Here is a 12568-nt window from a genome sequence, read left to right as displayed (position 1 = left end):
GATCTGGCATTAAGAGGTGAGGAAACTGCACGTCCATAGAATAAGGAAGTGTGATTTGCACTGTACATCCAGCAGGAGTACTGCTTTCTTGGCTCTGTGTATGTTCAGGTCTTTCTTTGGCGTCACCAAATAAAATGTGTTGTTTTCTTTTTGTGGTTAATGTGTGTAGCTAAGCAAACTAAGGGTAATTTATTTTGCTATTCTTTTTGGTTTATCAGTACTCCAGAGAAAGCTCTCAGCAACCCATTTTTATTGTCAGAAGAGCATAAGGACTTCAGTTATGGGGTAGAGTTCATTTTCTTTTCATTTTCTTACCGATTGCAGTTGTAGTGAGAAATGCTTTGTTTAAGGCCTTGGTAAAGGGCATGGAAAGCTGCGCTGTGTACTTACACATCTTCTTTCTCTTCCATTATTGTATTTTTCCTTCCTTTTTGTACGTTTTGATGGCACAGGAGTAGTGTGCAGTGTAATTTGTTCTTAATCCTGTTGGTTGCTTTTAACAACAATGTTGGCCTCACCATGGATTTGCAACTTTAAACTGAGGAAGTGTTTAGTGCCTAAGGAACAATACAAATGAATCGTGAACTTAGAAAGGACTCGTAGTCTAAGCCATCTAAGTATTTCTATCAAGGGAAGAATTGAAAAGAAATGCAAGTAGAAGAATAAGAGCACAATCAACAACTGTGCAGGAGACTTTTCAAAGATTGCACTTGAGGGTATTTTACTGGCAGTAATAACTGAAGAAAACTTATTAGATCAAATATGAATCATTGATGACATTTTAAAAGGACTAAATAGCCGATAAAGCTATTTCTGGTCTTACGGCTATATTGGGGAAACAACATTTGGGCTGTATTTTATATGCAGATCAGAAATGCATTGTTTCAAAAGCAATGATAGTTACCGATTAAATTTGCACGTTCTACACAAGAGCAATGGGTAGCAGATGGCACCAAATACCTTAGGGTGCTTTGTACAAGTAGGATTGTAGGTAATTTAAGCTAAAAATTGTTGCAACTAGTTACGAAAACTCTGTTTTCTATATTATACATCTCTGTATGTGACAAATCTTTGACTGCCTTGGAAATAATAATCTCATTAAGTAAAGTAGCAGTAAATGTGCGTATAGGATTAACATACATGTGAATATTTTTATTTTCAAATAAGCATGTTGGTAATTTTAGATTCACTTGTATTTATTTGGTTTTGTGATCTTAGTTACGATGCTATTCTTAATTCATTTTTCTCTCAAAATCCGTAATGTTAGTTCTCAAGTTCTTATGTTCATAGAGCCTCTTTCCCTTCTCAAATCCTCCCTCTTGTTTACGTGTGATTTCCTAACACCTGATTCATCTTTGTTTTTTGAAATTCCTACATTGAGTGTTTTAGTAAAGGTTGCTAGGGTTAAGATCTATTTTGAAAGACAAATCTATGCGCTACTCCCAATGACATGCGATATGTGTCTAGAAGCCCTGTCCAGAAACTTGAGAAGAATCAAGTAGAAATTGTTGCCTGCCCTTCATGAACAAGATAAGAAAACTCTGCATCAGTGTCTGCATTACCTGTGTGGATAGTTAGTCCCTCAAGTACTATGCATCCCAGTTGTGAAATTATGTTTACACTTGGATATTTGTCTGCAATTTACTGCAATCTTGAGTTTGCTTCTTTGGCTTCAAGGTTTGACTTGGACTATAGCTTATCATAGAATCGTTGAGTCAGAAGGGACCCTTAAAGGCCGTCTGACCCAAATTTCCTGCAACAGGCACACCCACAGCTAGATCAGGTGCCCAGAGCCCTGTCCACCCTGACCTTGAGTGTCTCCAAGGAAGGGGCATCCACCACTAATCTGGACACCTGTGCCAGTGCCTCACAACTCTTTCCATTAATAAATATGTAAATAAAAGCTAAGGAGCTCTTTCCTTATATCCAATCTAAATCTCTCTCCTTTGGAGGGGCAGGATCACTTTCCTTGATCTGCTATTTTTTAACTTTGTTTGTTTAATTTGGTTGTTTCCTTTTATGGTTTTCTACTCTATGCTCTTTTTGTGATGGTTATTACTGTAACAGTGAAGCACCTGGGGAGGTAGGAAAGGTGCTGTATAAACCCATGAAGAATACTATTGTGTTTTCACAGGCAACTGCTGGCACAGATGCCTGAGGGATTTCTTCTAAGGCTTTAAAAGCAAGGGTAATATTGGTGCTATTTCAGAGTTAAACACTGGGTACCTATAAGGCACAGTGTGGAAAACCAGCAAGAGGCAGCCTCTGATATGTGGTCGATTTCTAGCTTTAGTATCTGATATTCAACACTTGATTAAAGGATGGAAGGAAAATGCCTAAGTGGCAGTTTCAGCAGCTAAACGAATATCAGCACGTACCTCTCACCATACGTGGCTGTGTGCCTTCTTTTCCATCAGGAAATAAGCTAGCCATAGGAAAGCGTAAGCTGACTGCTTAGCCTTTTCTTTCTTCTTCCTCTTTTCCATATTTTTCAGCATTTCCATTCTAACTAGATGATAACTTTGCCTTGGCTAGGGCAAATTTTAAGATACCAGTATTTACCATGGTGCTTTGCTCCTTCAGCTACAAGCTCCATGGAACAGTAAGTTGTGTAGTTGTGATAGCAGAGGAAAATATACTTGTTTGCTCTTATGTTCTGTTGCTTTATAGAAGTGAAAGCTTTAGACCACTTCAAAGATGTGCTTACCATGTTAATACCACTACTTACAAAGATAATAAAACATCTTACACCATAGTCCCTCCTTCACCATATGGTGTAAATTACTCAAACTTTTTTGTCAGATCAAAGAACTAGAGAGAGATCTTGAACACTGCTTTAGGAGTGAAATGTAAGTTTTTTCACAAATTAGCACTCATTAAGCCCAGTACTGTGGATGTTTTAGATGGCAGAGGTGATCTCTGGAGTGCAAGCAGACCTTCTTATTCATCCCATGGAAACAACATCCTTTTGATGAAATGGAGAAAAGCCTTGGTGAGATATATAAAACACATAAGAAATGTACTGAAGGAGCTAGAGAGCCTAAAACATTTGCTCACACACATGATGGCTTCTTAGATGCAGTTGGGAGGGAAATAAGGCAGAATGCATCCTGATCTGAGAAGTTAGGCTTTATCAGTAGACTGCAAAATTTACCTTGTTCTTCAAATTTTTTAATGGAAACTACCATTAAGTGCAACCTGATGTTCATTCAGTACGAGGCATGACACAAGTAAAACTAACAAGCTTCTACTTTGATCACGAAGGATCAACTGACAAAACTGGAGAGCAAAATGTGCTGTGTGTAAGTGGTAGTTGTGTCCAATGGGGTGTTGGAATCATACCATGGAGCAACCCTAATCTGTGTCCCCATACCCTGGTCCTGTTCCACCCCGCCTCTGTGCAGTCTCAGCTATGCCTGGATACAGAAGGAGGTGCTGACAGATTACCCTATTGTAGCCTCTTACTACCAGCTTCACTCTCAAAAATCTGAATTGCCAGCCACAATTATAAGAGATCATTGAACTGTGACATAGGTGATCATTTTTTTTTAGATTTTCAGTGAAATATATGCATCAGAGTGTTCTGTGGGCAGGTCTGAGGTGTGACTTGTCAGCAAAGGTGCTGGAAAATTCAGTTTTCCTGCACCTCTGACTTGCATAGTAATCCATATTAGTCTGTTCGTTCTACATTGCCCCTAACACTGACAGATGTTACATTGATCTGTACCTTTCTTTTGTCTCAGTAGGCCATAATTAATAAGACAGATTTAATAACCATTTCCCCCCTGGAAATGTGACTATTAAAGTGGTCCCACAGAAATTCATGTACTAGAAAAGATGACAGCTTTCTAGCTCATCTGATTAACTGCTAATACTCCTTTTTCACAAAAGGACTTGAGAGTGGTTTCCATGAAGTAAATGATTCTTCCTTGCTTCTGCACGCAATCTGAAGTCTAAGTGAATAGATGGGCTTCTGACAATGCATCAGTAAACCCTGACTACTGTGAGCATTTATATGATACACAGTGTTCTTTTCAGATATTTTGAGAGGCTGAAAGCTCCACGTGATTTAATCTCTCAGAAAACTTCATTTAAGTATTTAAGGCCTGTAAGCATCACTTGTAAGAAGCAGAATTATTTAAAATTGCTGTCCTTGTCAACAGGTATTGATTGTGAGACCAAATGGGCAAAGACATGCTATGGAACCACAGTGGATATAAACTATTTTAAGCCTGAAGTATCATCTTAAATATTTCTGTCTCTGTGCTATCAAATCTGAGAGCTGAGAACCCTTTCCTTCAACTTTGTTGAACACAAAATAAAAAATGAAAATGAAAACGCTAAGATGACTCTGCTTCCCTAGGCACCATCTACCCGAGAGACACAGAGGTGGCATACATTGCATTTAGTAGTAGGCAGAAAGGTTAGATACCAGCTCTTTGGACTGAAACTAATTTGATTTAAGTTCGGACTCAGCCTTTTTAGAATAGGGAAGAAAGACTGATTAGAAAAGAGATACCTGCTTAGAATTCGAAATGGATACTGATGCTGTTTTTGTGGTATGCTTTTTATTTTTTTCTTGTGTGATCTCTACCCAGGCAAAATATGCTCTATAGCAAAGCATATGAGCACTGCATGATGTTGAGAAAATTAAATTCATTTTGCTAGCATGATGGTGATCTTTCTTGATCTCTTAAGCTCCAAATGACTCTTGAATCTGATTATGTATGTTCAGCATAAAAACTCACAGCTTAAGATCACTTTTGGCAAGTTGCTGTGCACAGGAAGAATTAATTCTTCTATTGCAGTACTTGTTTTGTACTTTTCAACTGTTTAAAGAGGTATTTTCAGCATCCAATTTGGTAAGCCTTTTCATATAGGTTCACAGCGCATGTATGAGTTCTGAATACTACTTCAACAAATGTTTAAGAAGGTTTATTTATGGCGTTGAGCATCAGTTTTGATTTCAGGGTATTTTGGGGATCCAGTCTGACTCCTTGTAGTGTGAAATCAATGCCGTTCTTGAAAATCAACATATATATCCTGATTTACGTGAAATGAGGACTCATGGCTGTTAATAGCAGGCACTGGCACAGTAGTTTGTGCAGTTTCACTATTTTCATGAAGATGTTTGGATCTGGATTTGAGAAAGAATGTGCACAGTGATTTTCAGATGGGTGGTGGGGGGGGGGGAAGCAGCAGGAGCTTTTAATTTATGGTTTGTTATCTGTTATTCAAGATGATCAGGAGACACATTTGGGACTGTTTTTAGTTTCTCCTCTTCAAGTGTAAGCATTTCTAGAGAATTTGGAGCTCAAGTGGTAACGACAGCTGAATGATGTTTAGGAGAATATAGAAAATAAAGGGGGGGGGGGGGGGGGGTGAAGGACAGAACAGTGAATAACAAAAATATGATGCCCAGTAAACCCTAATGAAAAAAAGCTTTCTCTTTGCTCTCTGCCAGGCTGAGAGGTGGCAAACCACTATATTCTATTCAGTGTTTGAAGACTGGGGAGCAGATGTACTCAGCTGTGGATTTAAACAAGTAGCTGCCTTTAGCCAAGGGGATGCATTTTTATGTCCCAAAAGGCTGCGGCACAAAGACCCCTTGGATTTAGCTGAACAGTCTGACTTCTCTTTTGTGGTTAAAGGCAGGAGCAAGTGGACTAATGGGGCACCCTGGATTAGATTTCAGAAGAGATGATGGTAGGGAAATTTCTGGTGGCAAGGAAGTTTGAGTATTCTAAAAACTTGGTATGCAATTATTTATAGACAGTCAGGACCTCCAACTTGAACACCAGTTACCGAGGATGTCAGCAGAGTTCAAAGGATGGACTTAAGCTCCTAATTCTTCCTTCAGGTCTGACCTAATCACCTCCTAAACTGTGTTTCAGATGTCTTAGAATCATTCTTTCCTTTAAAAGCTGAACAGAAAGTCCACTTACCTCCCTCCTTCTGCAAGTACTATAAAGACTTTGTTTTCATATCCTGAGAAGTGTTTTGTTCTCAATTGGAAAATCTGTCTTAGATGCTATGCACTTCACTTGAAGGTACTTCACTGGAAGTAGTACACTATAATGGAAAATACATTGCAGTGGTGTTACAAGATGACAAAGATCCTCTTCTGAGACTGCATGATGAGAATGAATTGAGGTGAAGTAGTTACTTGGAACAGACAATGCAAAACTGTGTTTAGTCAATAAGCCAAAATACTTTGCACTGATGTTTCAGAATGCAGCTGCGAGTAGCACTGCTGAGCATTGTTCAGCACTCCTTGAGTATTTGCATGATAAAAGTGGGGTGCGTAGAAGAAAAAATTAAGAAACACTACAGCAAATCAGTAGAGAATACAGTTATTCAAGAGCAATTAATGATTGCCTCCTGAGCGAAATCATTAGCATGAGTATTTTGTATTTGTTTTGAGAAGTTATTCTAACTTACCCCTGTGGAAAACATTTAATGGTTATTTGAACAAAAGTTTAAATGTGAGAGAAGCTATTTTCTGCCTTTTTTTTTTTTTTTTGTATGCATTTAAAACAGAAGTAGTGTTGAAGGTATGCTGGGTAGCATCGTGATAAGCGTTCTGAGCCTTTCAGATCCATGTCTTGTTGATATGCTTCTGTGACTGGTTGGATGAGAGGCGCTTCAGGGGGATCTTTTTTTCCTCGTAAAGAGTCCGTTTGTGAATGTGTATACACATGCATATGTTGTTTTTTTAATAGATATACAGATACGTGTTTGGTAGTGTGTGTACACATACACGGTATCTATATATAGAGAGATTTTCATATACATATGTGTGTGTGTGTGTGTGTGTGTATATAAATTTGAAGTATAAGCAAGCAAAAACTACGTTGCATTCTCTTGATGTGTGACCTTGAACTCTCAGCAGTTCCCTTTCCCTGTAAGTTAGTGCCAGGTGGAGCAAAAGATAGCTCTGTTCTTCACTTACACTTGTTTGACAGTGCTGTTTTTCTCTGTTCCAAGAGAAGAGATGTGTAAAAGAAAATATCTTCTGAGAACATATGGCTGCATCCCCGTGCACTTAATTCTTGGCATCTTTGCTGAAGTGAGGATAAGTTTATGTCACGCTACACTGTATGAATCCTGTGCTTTTCCTCTGTCTGATCATGCAGTTTCTTCCTCATTGATCTGGTCTTCAGGAGATAATTGTCAAGTTGGTCAGTAGCTAAACTTGAGAATGATTAGAAAGGCTGCATACGCCAGGTACTGAGCCCTCTCCAATCATGACCCTGCCCGTGCTCCAGTGTGCAAGGGGATTGGTTCACATGTACAACAAGTACCTCCTTGTGGAAAACACCCTGTTTTCTCCATAGGGTGAAACCTAAGTTGCTTCATCTTTCCCAGCTGTGGTACTCTGACACTCCATTTATTGTTCTTTCAGTGCGTGTTTGTACCTAAACCAGTCTGAGGGGCCTCTAAGTTGGTTGGAGTACAGGGATAAAGGTGGTGTTCATTGACTGTAACTGCTTTTGCATTGTTGGCTCTGCACTTTCTTCTCTGAAGCTAATGTAACTGTATATAGCAGCATGTTGAACATTTATAATTAACATGTGACATGACAATAACCACTTATTAAGAACAAGACTGCTAGCTGATCCTGAATGTAAAGGCAGTCTGCAACAACTAATTTAACAGAAGAAAAAAAAGAAAGAAAAAAGAAAACCTGCTATAAAAGAGGTTATTTGTTACTTGTTACTTTAAGGTAACAAACAACAGATTAAAAAGCATAGAGGATAATAAAAGAGGGAGAATTTTATATACAGAGGTCAGTAATCCTAGTATTGTAGTTTAGCTTATCACCCCAGTCTTAGCTGAGGTGCAGCAACACAACAGTGCATTGAAACCTCCTTTGAAATCTTAGTGTTGACCTAGATTCTGCCAAATGGTAAATATTTCTGTACTAAAAATGTTAGCAGTGTGAAAACTGGGAATGGTAATGGAAGACTTAGGAGAAGTTTAGACTGAAGTATAACAGCTGATTTTAAGAAGCTACCTTAATATTGCTTTCTTTTTACCTATGGTGGACGAATTGTTGATACCAGGACAGGGATTGCTCTCCATGCTTTGCTCTGCTTGCCTTGGAAAGATTTGTGATGGGCACAGCCCATGTTTGTGTGTGCTTGGTGCCTGTCTCTGTGGGAACTGTGACACGAGAATGGCCCAGCAGCTGCTGCTACTGCTGGGTGAGCTGCCTAGGCAGCCCCCACAGGGGACTGGAGCTCATAGAAGTAGCTTCCTCGTGTGTCCAAGGTCTTCATCTCATGACACCAGGAATAACGTTATTACTGCTTGTTTATCAGAGGTGGCAGGAGTAGCAGGAGCACTCTGCTGGGGAACAGCATTATACAACTTTTTCAGACCACCCAAAGCCAATTTCTGCCTTGAGTGCCAGCCTGGTGAGTCTGAAGCGCTGGCTGTTCAGTTACTTGAAAGAGCAGACTCAGAAACAATAACTGGTACTAGGCTGTGTATGTTAAGCATTGGCTTAGTTGGTCCTTATGTTTTAAGAAAACATAAATGGTGCAGAAAGTAAATGTTATTAATAGCATAGCGATCTATTAACATATATCTGCATTTGGCAATCAACATTATTTCCTGTGTGATAAGATCTCCTTCAAGATGCGTGTAGTTCCAGGGAAGAACTTGCCCCAGTTGGATTTTTTCATAGCCCTGGCTCTGTTCTCTTTTCTGGTTGAAGGCAGGTCCCTGCTGAAGCTGAGGAAGCTATAGAATTGCACCTCAGTCCAGCTGGTTGAAGAACCAGTGTACCTTTTGTGTGTTTTTTATTTGGATCATGGAAAAGAAAATGTGACCCCCTCTTTGTGTCTGCCTTCTATGCTGCTTTTAGTTTCTCCTGTATCTTCGTGTTCCTGACTGGGGAAGTGATGGCAAGGGAGTTATATTGTTAATGGCCACAGAACTGGCACTACCTCTGAATCCCTGGGCATGACACATGAGAGATGTAGTGCTGGCCACCATTTAGTCCTTTGAATTTTGGCTAAGGTAGGGCTTTAACAAGAAGCCTGGAAAACACTGATACTGGGCAGCTACTTGTCAGGATGAGGCTTTAGTTAATGAAAACAGTGAAAGCACCACTTAATATCTAAGCTGATTACCCTGGAGACAGCTAGACAGTAATAAATAGTATTTGGTTTTTTTTATTCAATAAAAGCTTGAGTTATAAATATTCTCCATTTGTTTTCTATTTACAGATGTAAAATATTTTAGGATAGCCTACCCATCACCTATCATTCAACACCTCTATAAATGCAATGAAAACATAATTGTAAAATGAAATGTCTATTTTCGGCTCACAAACTCAATTTCCACACGCTCACAGAATAAAATCAAAGGGACAGAAAGGAGAGAAGGAACAGGGAGGGAAGAAACACAGTACAGCAGGCAACAATTCGGTATTTGCTACACGGTAGCAAAAGGAATGGGTAGAAAAATGCAGTCTGCTATGATGACAAGCTTTTCAAGACGTTTGTTATAGACCAGCGTTGTCCAGTGCATTTCTGTAGGACGAGTTGAAATCCAAATTCATTTTCATTGTTTTCCTGCAGTTCCAGGCAACGCTTGGATTTTCGGTTCTGGATTGGACCTCCCTATAAAGGTGGGGGGAAAAAAAGTTTGGGTTAAACACTGTGATCACATTGCATTGCTACTGCATGACAATATGAATTGGCATTCCAGTGTCCATCTGCTGAAGTCCAAGGCTACTGTGGAAAAACTGGGGGCAAGACAGGCACTAGGTTGGGTATGCAGTGAAGGTTCCTTTTGTCACAGGCTGGTTTATTCTCTGAGGCAGTTTAGAATGGTGATAACTGCTTGGTTAGCATTTCAGCAAATGGTATTTCTAGAATCAAGCTGCATTTCTGGCCGCGCTCATTAACCATAGTCCAAAAGCTTTCCTGTTTGCTTTACTTACCTAGCTTAGTGGTTATCACCACTGAAACATGAAAAAAAGGCAAAAAAGGAACAATGTCTTGGCCAGGGGTGTCCCATGTATACAGTGGGGAAAAAAAATTTGAATACTGAAATTAATGATCTCTTATAATCTTTTGTCATTGGTGCTCAATACCTACTGTTCATTCATCGATCAGTGTGATACTGCTGTGCTAAAAGCCCCTCACTAGCTGCTACTTGGAGTGAAAACAATCTTAAATAACGGAACCAACAGACATAACAAAACAAATCATTTTTCTACATTTTTTCCCTTTTAGTCTTTAGGGTTAATTTCTTTATTGGTTCTTTCATACTCTGTCCTATCTAATAATGGTAACTTGTACACATTATTGTCTGGGAAGTTTCTTCCAAGATAAAGAGTAGAATAATTTGCACAGTAGTCTGAAAGGCTGTGTCTGTCTCTAGAGGATCTTACTGGCTTAATCTGCAAATCAAAGAATGGAGGGTCAGTCAGTCAGTACAACCACTTTAGTACAGCTGAAGTATAGAAAGAGTAGCTATGTATTTAAATTGCTTATTCATGCAATAGAGGAAATTATATAGTTGTGATTAAGAAAAACCATAAAGCTGTTTAGCTTTTGTGGGTTTTGTCAGGTCTGTTATAGAAAGTCAAAAGTGTGAGAGATTTCTCTTCTAATCACAGGGATATTTGTTATATTCAGTAGAAATGCTGAATTTGGTCTTCAGAGAAGACTGTTTTTTTCAGGCAAGGGCAGGTCATTCCATTCACTACAGGTTGTGCTCCATTCAGACAGGTGACCATAGGAGCATCCTCTCCTCCTGTTATATCAGTAATACATTTTGAGGACTGGCTAGTGAGACAGAAACAGGTTTGAGATCTCTAAGATCTAAACATGGCTTGGACTAAGAGAGACCACATCAGGAGTAATCTGTGATACTCAAAATATGAGGCTCCCATAGATTCTCCCTGGTAGGCCTAAGTGCAGAATCCAGATTGAACTGACAAGCTTACATTAGGCACTCTGTACATCAGGATCTCTGTAATGAAATGCTGAGTGAACTGTATTATCCCACTTTTGTGTAAGAATTTATTGACATCCACATTAATAACGGTAGTTAAATGTGGGTGTATGGTGACAGCATAAACTCTAAGACATCCATAAGCACTATAATTGTTTGAAATAGAAAAAAAATTGGACTAGCTATGATAGGAAATCAGTTAAAGCTTTTTGTACACTATTTGTTCACTCAATCTCTGCTCAAGTGACTTAGGCCTTCTAAAGTTCACTGAAGTTGGTGAGAGTTTTTCAATTGAATTCATGGAGCTTTGAATGAGGTGCTGCAGAGGTAAAACTCCAATGTAATGAATATTTTCTTACTGCCAGAAACAAACTGCTGAAGATTTTTCTACATTTTCTTTCAATTTTAAGAAAGTACACAGTCCCAATTTTAATGAAAAGTGTTGATCATAATTTTTCCCCTGCACAGTCAGTGTTCCGTGGCACTGAGGGGCAGCACCACAAATGTGGAATTAGAGATCACAACTTGGCTCAAGTGGTTCTGCCAAAACCCCAAAGTTAGATCAACGTCCTTGAGCTTCCAACTGATGCTGGAGGTGCCTGTGTTTCTGTCATTGAAGTTAACCAGTTCTGTATCTGTGCCATGTAATTTACATATATCAATTAGTCATTTTCTCCGTCATGGTGTCTAAGGCATCCTCAGCTTAGCTTTTGAACAAAGATAAGAAATGTCTGGTCAGAAAACTAACCAACTGTGGGAGTTCGGGTCCCTTCCTTGCCCGCTGTCTGGATGTGTGATATGGATGTAGGTATGGTACTTCTAGACTTCACCTGTCGTTTCTAAGTCATTGATTAGCGTAAGTGAAAGAACAGAATTCAGTTTCTCAATTTTACCTAAAGCATGACAGCTAAAACAGAAGTGTGTTTGCTGGTAGACCTCTTCTCTCCTCTCTGTCCAATGCCGTGAAATGAATTCAGTGGTATCCATCCTGAGAATAGCATTTATGCCTATGAGTGAAACTAGCTAGAATGCTCACATCTGGCCTTAATATGCAGTATCCATCTCTTCAGCATCTTCTTTTCAACAGAAGCTAGTGACTTAAGACAGAAAAAGGTAGAGGAAGCTCTTTTTGATGAGCTACAAAGCGCTCTGCAGTGGCTACAAAAAATCACTGTGCTGAGAATGTTGAAGCCTCCCGTGTGGAACATAAAGAGACACCAAAGTTAAGCAATGGCTAATATGTGTGAGTTGAATGTTCTAGAGAGCAGAGATGTTTTTCCGTAAGATGAGATGAGAGAAATACAAAGGCTTAAGTCCTTTTAGAAATAGAACGATTCAGTTGTAAGAGATGTGAGGCCTTTGCAGAATCATGGCTTAATCCCTCTGAGAGGTTGCAGCCTATGCAGCTTCAGTTCCTTCCAGTTAAACGTATAAATAAAAGAACTGTTCTGAAGTACACTGAGAAAGGTTTATATAGTATGTAAAATTACCTCTAATTAGACTGTTTTTATGTAGGGCCCCCCCCCCCCCCTTCACATGGCTAATGCAAGGTTGCTATAGTGGTATTGGTTTATTATTATCTGTAGGGTAGTGA

The 12568-nt window shown here is 39.3% G+C and overlaps 1 protein-coding gene and 1 long non-coding RNA gene across 34 annotated transcripts in view; one reads left to right on the top strand and one right to left on the bottom strand.

Moving 5' to 3' along the window:
- The window catches only part of LOC107053374, a 282583-nt gene that overhangs the window by 221127 nt on the left and 48888 nt on the right, over positions 1 to 12568 (top strand). The gene's annotated exons all lie outside the window — the stretch shown is intronic.
- GALNT18 (polypeptide N-acetylgalactosaminyltransferase 18) overlaps positions 9163 to 12568 on the bottom strand; it is a 298270-nt gene continuing 294864 nt past the window's right edge. For 4 of the 5 annotated variants that reach the window (XM_046941603.1, XM_046941602.1, XM_046941604.1 and 1 more), the window contains one exon: positions 9167 to 9632. In XM_046941603.1, the coding sequence (XP_046797559.1) occupies positions 9486 to 9632 (147 nt within the window). In that variant the 3' untranslated portion in view covers positions 9167 to 9485. Of the gene's footprint in view, positions 9633 to 12568 lie in introns of all 5 variants that reach the window. The other variant, NM_001199584.2, reaches the window with a different exon arrangement.

The sequence above is a fragment of the Gallus gallus genome, chromosome 5, assembly GCF_016699485.2.
Source record: "Gallus gallus isolate bGalGal1 chromosome 5, bGalGal1.mat.broiler.GRCg7b, whole genome shotgun sequence".
In the NCBI taxonomy this organism is placed as follows: Eukaryota; Metazoa; Chordata; class Aves; order Galliformes; family Phasianidae; genus Gallus; species Gallus gallus.
Note: the sequence above shows the minus strand (reverse complement) of the source record. Positions and strands in the feature narration are given on the sequence as shown.